This window comes from Myotis brandtii, unplaced genomic scaffold (genome assembly GCF_000412655.1).
Source record: "Myotis brandtii unplaced genomic scaffold, ASM41265v1 scaffold389, whole genome shotgun sequence".
NCBI classification, from domain to species: domain Eukaryota; kingdom Metazoa; phylum Chordata; class Mammalia; order Chiroptera; family Vespertilionidae; genus Myotis; species Myotis brandtii.
Window position 1 is genome coordinate 2,820,949 of NW_005364914.1, and position 7,302 is coordinate 2,828,250.

The window sequence follows — 7,302 nt, forward strand, 5'->3', positions numbered from 1 at the left end:
ATAATTTTAATAAAAATGCATACCTTGCCATATTTATAATATTTTACTTAAAATATTTATATTTTATTTTTAAAAACTAACCTTAATTTTTATATTTTCCATTTCTATTTTAAAGTAGATTTCCATCTATGCACTTATACCTGAGTACTGTTTTCTAAACTGATGCTGACATTATTTTTAAAAACTTCAATATTATTATATCTTAGAGGAGTTTTAGATGTGATTTATAATGACATAAATTATCAATCCTAGCATTTGGTGAAATACAGACACAAAAATTATAAAATACAATGTATCTTCTTTGTCATCCTAACAACTTACCTAAACATAACAACAATAACCTGTGGGTGACAGTAATAAAAGCGCGCCGAAAACGACACCAAAAAGACATTAGTGGTCTTGTGGATTGTAAAAACTGCACATCAGTTACATTTGTCAATTGTTCGTCAGGGCCATAGCCGACACACCTATTTAAAAATAAAGGGAGAATTTAGAAGCAAAATCACTTCTTATACTACAAAATGATCAAAGTAGAAATTAAGTCCTTTACCTTATTCCAACATCTTTTCCATTTTCAAAAATCCACTGTAATGACATGTTAAACATATGTTCATATTCAGGACCTAAATTCTAATAAGAAAAATAGAGAACATAACTAATTATTCTTAATAATTCACATTCATTTGACTCTTATAATTACCATACTTTGCATAACACTTTAAACTATATTGCATAACAAAAAAGTATTATTCATTACAGAAAAGTAAAAGGAAAAAAATTACCATTTCCCCACCACTCTAAGATAATCATGGTTAATATTTTGCTACATTCTTTTTGTTTGTTTTTTTTTACATTTATAAATGTGTTTTTTAATAATTTTTTTTAAAGTATCATCAAAAGAGTGAATTAGCAATTTTTAAAAATGGAACACTATTTTTAGATGGACAAATAACAAAAAATTCAGATGTGGCTATTTCATGGACATTTTTTCAACAAGTGAATAAAGTAAGGATGTCAGACTCAAGAAAAACAACTGACCATATATTACTAATGATAAAATTCAAACTTTCAAGTGGTACGTAGAATTTTTAAAAACTTGTATCCATAACTATGAGCTTGACAGCTTCACAATAACTTGAAAACCCCTTGCAATGAGACTGGTGTGATATTAATGAATATGACTTTTGGTTATGACATAATAAAATGTCAACATTTGGAAGACCTACATAACCAGTAAACCAATATCTTCCAAATGATGGCTGCATAAGTTACAAAATCTTGCACAGGTAAAAAATTCATTCTAGTGCAAAACAGACCAATGGATTTTAAAGGCTGAGTATGAAAAAGTTTAGACATGGTTTCAAATTCCACATTGCAACTAATCTTTAAGAAACTACTACTTGTAGAATTTTAATGTGGTATCAAAGAATAACTACAATTATCTGAGTATTAAAATACTTTTCCCTGAAATAAGTCAGTCAAAGAAAGATAAGTATCATATGATCTCACTCATATGTGGAATCTAATGAACCAAATCAACTGTTGCTCAAAAATAGACCCAGTGTCATATTGTTGAACCTGGTAGGGAAGGCAAGGGAGGGTGGGTGGGAAGAGATCAACCAATGAGCTTGTATGCAAATAGGCATAACCTGTGGACACAGACAATGGGGTGCTGAGGGCCTGGGGGGAGGAGGGAGGAGGATGGGAGCGGGCTGGAAGAGGTTAATGGGGGGAAAAGGAGGACCTATGAAATATTTTCAACAATAAAGATTTTTAAAGAATACTTTTCCCTGTTTTGACTACATTATCTGTATAAGACTAAATTTTTTTATGTATTTCAACCAAAACACAACATAACAGATCAGAAGCAGATATGAGAAACCAGTTGCCTTTTCTTAGGCTACACATTAAAGAAATTTGCAAAAGAGTCAAGATGGAGGCTGGCAGGACGGTAATGAGGGACAGAGTGAGAGTGAGTGAGGGAGTGAAAGGGGAGTATGTGGACGTTTGGACGTGTGTGTGTGTGTGTGTGTGTGTGTGTGTGTGTGTGTGTGACAGTTAGATCCTGCAGGAGTCTCAGGGGTTGGCAGACCAGACTCTACTAGATAGGGAGCCCCTGCTATGGCTGCAAGCACTCCCAGGGCTGCTGGCTCTAGCTCAGAAAACACGCCATTTTGAAGGGGAGAGCTGCTATGACTAGGAGCCCAGCATCACCACCACCGAGACTAAGCTCAGACACCATCCCGGACACTACAGCCACTCCGGCCAAAGAACTGCTACCTCATCTGCAGACCCACAAACACTGGGACCCCAGCCTCCCTGGCCGCAGGCTCCTGTGAGCCCTGAGTGCACTCCCCTCCCGCTTCAGCCACCCTGTGCAGTGACTAGGCACGCTGGCACTCTGGTGAGAGCAAAAATGGGGAGACAAAGAAACAAGCCCCAAAGAGGGGGAAAAAGAAGGAATGGCCAGAAAAGGAACTGAATGAAACAGAGGCATTCAATATGTCAGAAAAAGAATTCCAAATAAGGGTCATACAGTTCCTAAACCGGCTGGATGAGAAATTCAACAACTTATGCAAGAATCAAGAGGAAATAAAAAATGATATAGCTACAATAAAAAACACAATGGAAGGTTTCAACAATAGACTAGAAGGAGAGGAGGACCAAATTAGTGAGTTAGAAGACAGAGCAGTAAAACACACCCAATCTGAACAGCAACTGGAGAAAAAAATTAGAAAGCAGGAGGAGAGCTAAGGGAGACTTGGGACAACATGAAACAAAGCAACATACATATAATAGGGGTGCCAGAAGAACAAGAAGAGGAATGAATAGAAAACCTATTTGAAGAAATAATGACAGAAAACTTCCCTGATTTGGAGAAGAAAGAAGTCACAGAAGCACAGGGAGTCCCAAACAAAATGAAGCAAAAAAGACCCACACCAAGACACGTGATAATTACAATGGCAAACGTTAATGACAAAGAGAGAATCTTAAATGCTGCAAGAGAGAAACAGGTACCTACAAAGGATCTCCCATTAGATTGTCTAATGATTTCTCAACAGAAACACATCAGGCCGGAAAGGAATGGAAGGAAGTATACAAAGTGATGCAAAGCAAAGGGACTCAATCCAGTAATACTCTATCCAGCAAGGCTAGCATGCAAAATTGAAGTGGAAATCAGGAGCTTCAAAGACCAAAAACGGCTAAGGGAGTTTATCACTATCAAGCCAGCAATGCAAGAAGTTTTAAAGGGACTGTTGTAAAAAGAACAAATAAAAAGGGAAGAAAGAACACAGGCCTAAAGAATAAAAATGGCTATAAAGAAGTACCTATCGCCCTAACCGGTTTGGCTCAGTAGATAGAGCGTCTGCCTGTGGACTGAAGGGTCCCGGGTTCGATTCCGGTCAAGGGCATGTACCTTGGTTGCGGGCACATCCCCAGGAGAGGGTGTACAAGAGGCAACTTATCAATGTTTCTTTCTCATCAATGTTTCTAACTCTCTATCCCTCTCCCTTCCTCTCTGTAAAAAATCAATAAAATATATTTAAAAAAAAGAAGTACCTATCAATAATAACCTTAAACCTAAATGGATTAAATGCTCCAATCAAAAGACATCGAGTGCCTGAATGAATAAGAAAACATGACCCATATATATGTTGTCTACAAGAGACCCACCTCAGAACAAGGGACTCATATAGACTGATAGTGAAGAGATGGAAAAATATTTTTTCAGGCAAACGGAAATGAAAAAAAAAAGCTGGGGTAGCAATACTTATATCTAACAAAGTGAAGGCCATAATAAGAGATGAAAAAGGCCACTTCATAATACTAAAGGGATTGATACAACAAGAGGATATAACTCTGGTAAACATATATGCACCCAATGCAGGACCACCCAAAAACATAAAAAAACTTCTGGAAGATATCAAGGGAGAGATCAACAGCAATACAATCATATTAGGAGACTTTAATACCCCACTGACATCACTGAGTAAATCCTCTAGACAAAAAAATCAACAAAGAAACAGCAATCCTAAATGACTCACTAGATTAGATGGACTTAATTGACATATTCAGAACATTTCACCCCAAAGCTACGGAATATACATTCTTCTCAAGTGCACACGAGGTATTTTGAAAGACAGACCACATATTGGGACACAGGGAAAGTCTCTTCAAATTAAAGAAGACAGAAATCATATCAAGCATCTTCTCAGAGCAGAATGGCATCAAATTAGAAATCAACTACAATAAAAACAATGAAAAAAAATCAAACACTTGGAGGCTAAATAGCATGCTATTAAACAATGACTGGGTTACCAGAGAGATCAAAAGCATCCTGGAAACAAATGACAATGAACTACAAGAATCCAAAATCTATGGGACACAGTGAAAGCAGTCCTGAGAGGGAAGTTCATAGCTCTACAGGCCTACCTCAAAAAACAAGAAAAATGGTACTTAAATTATCTAACCCAACAACTTAAAAATTAGAAAGAGAGAAACAAGAAACGCCCAGAGTAAGCAGAAGGGAGGAAATAATAAAGATCAGAGCAGAAATAAACTACATAAAAACAACAACAACAACAAAAATCAATAAAACCAAGAGCTGGTTCTTTGAAAGGATAAACAAGATGGATGAACCTCTAGCCAGGCTCACCAAGAAGCAAAAAGAGAGGACCCAAATAAACAAAATCAGAAATGAAAGAGACGAAATAACAACAGACCCCACAGAAACACAAAGGATTGTAAAAAAAATACTATGAACAACTCTATTCCAACAAACTGGTCAACCCAGAAGAAATGGACATATTCCTAGAAAAATATGGCCTTACAAATCTCAATCAGGAGAAATAAAAAAAAAACCTGAATAGGCGGATAACTACCAATGAAATTAAAGCAGTAATTTAAAAAAGCTTCCAGCAAACAAAAGCCCCGGGCCAGGCGGCTTCACAGGGAAGTTTTACCAAACATTTAAAGAAGAACTAAAACTATCCTCCTCAGATTATGCCAAAAAATTCAAGAGGAAAGAACATTTCCAAGCTCTTACTATGAAGCCAGCATTACCCTAACCCCAAAACCAGGTAAAGACACTACAAAGAAAGAGAATTACAGGCCAATATCCCTGATGAACATAGATGTTAAAATCCTCAACAAAATTCTAGCAAATCAGAACCAGCATTACATTAGAAAGATCATACAGCATGACCAAGTGGAATTTATTCCAGAGATGCAAGAATGGTACAATATCCGCAAATTAATAAACATGATACATCACATAAACAAACTAAGGGATAAAAATAACATAATCATATCAATCCTATATAATAAAAGCCCAGCGACTGAAACGGCAGGATGACCAAAGATCAGAACGACAGCGGCTAGACGGCCCCGCAGGCCCACATGTGTGCACTGGGCCTCTATCCTATATAATAAAAGGGTAATATGCAAATTGACCCTTACCGTGAACGACCACTCGACTAGTCACTATGAGGTGAACTGACCACCTCTAGGTCCCTTTCCCCGGCCAACAGGCTCCAATCACCCAATGGCGAATGGGAAACTGGAGGTGGGTGGCGGCAGGGGGCAGGGCTGGTGAGCGGGCAGAACACTCAACCTCTCGGTTCCTCCCCCTGGCCAGCAGGCACTGATCACCCGATGGTGAACGGTGAACCAGGATGGGCGGTGGGGGGGGGGCTAGGCCGGATGCAGGCAGTCAGGGAAGATGGCCCTGATCGCAGGCCATGCTTAGGGACTGCACCTGCTCACGAATTCTGTGCTCTGGGCCTCTATTGATACATAAAAAGCATTTGACAAAATCCAACACCCTTTCTTGATAACAATTCTCAGCACAGTGGGAATAGAGGGATCATACCTCAACATAATAAAAGCCTTATATGACAAACCTATACTAGTAGCCAACATCATACTCAATGGGAAAATAGAATAATTTTCCCTAAGAATGGAAACAAGACAGGTATGCCCACTCTCACCACTCCTGTTTGACATAGTACTGGAAGTGCTAGCCATAGCAATCAGATAAAAAGAAGAAATAAAAGGCACCCAAATTGGAAAAGAAGAAGTAAATCTGTCATTTGACATGATATTGTACATAGACAACCCTAAGGACTCCATCAAAAAACTACTAGACTTAATAAATGAATTTGGCAATGCAGCAGGATACAAAATTAACACCCAGAAATCTATGGCTTTTTTATATGCCAATAATGAACTCACAGAAAGAGAAACTAAAAAACAATCCCAATGACCACTGCAACAAAAAAATTAAGATACCTAGGAATAAACTTAACTAAGGAGGTAAAAGACTTGTACTCAAAAAACTACAGGACATTGAAAAAAAAGAGCTAGAGGAAGACATAAACAAATGAAAGAATATACCGTGTTCATGCATTGTTAGAACCAACATCATTAAAATGTCCATACTACCCAAAGCAATCTAGAGATTCAATGCAGTCTCCATTAAAATACCAACAGCATATTTCACAGACCTAGAACAAACTCCCCCAAAATTCATACAGAATAAAAAAAGACCCCGAATAGCCACAGCAATCCTGAGAAAGAAGAACAAAGTAGGTGGGATCTCAATACCAGATATCAATCTGTATTACAAAGCCACTGTTCTCAAAACTGCCTGATACTAGCACAAGAACAGACATACAGACCAATGGAACAGAACAAAGAACCCAGAAATCGACCCAAGCCATAATACTCAATATTTGACAAAGGAGGCAAGAACACACAATGGAGTCTAGATGGTCTCTTCAATAAATGGTGTTGGGAAAATTGGACTGACACATGCAAAAAATGAAACTAGACCAGCAGTCGCCAACCGCTGCTCCAAAGGTTTCCTTAAACCAGCGGTCACCAACCTTTTGGACCTCACGGACCACTGGTTGGCGCGAATGCTGAACTAGACCACCAACTTAGACCATACTCAAAAATAAACTAAAAATGGATAAAGGACTTAAACATATGATGGTAAACTATAAAACTCTTAAAAAGAATCCACAGGCAGCAAAATATCAGACATATGTCATAGCAATACTAGGTGTACCAGTTAATAATGCGGATTTTTTTTTCAAAAGATGGAGTTACATATATGTTGATATACATGCAATTTGATATGTATGTTATATTGTTGTATTGACAGCAAGCTTCAAAACTTCATGTCAAATTTGCTGAAGGTGTTAACATCATAGATATTTTTACGCTTAAAAATGTCGAATTTCGTGCCAAAAAAAGAGCATTTGCGGGAAGTTTTAATTCATTACTTTATTTTGAAGA

The 7,302-nt window shown here is 37.7% G+C and overlaps 1 protein-coding gene across 1 annotated transcript in view; it reads right to left on the reverse strand.

Annotated features, from left to right (window-relative positions):
- LEMD3 (LEM domain containing 3) overlaps positions 1–7,302 on the reverse strand; it is an 87,115-nt gene that overhangs the window by 15,547 nt on the left and 64,266 nt on the right. The window contains exons 6-7 of the mRNA XM_005872694.2: positions 551–630; positions 322–467 (exon numbers count right to left, since the gene is read on the reverse strand). Of these exons, the coding sequence (XP_005872756.1) occupies positions 322–467; positions 551–630 (226 nt within the window). The remainder of the gene's footprint in view (positions 1–321; positions 468–550; positions 631–7,302) is intronic.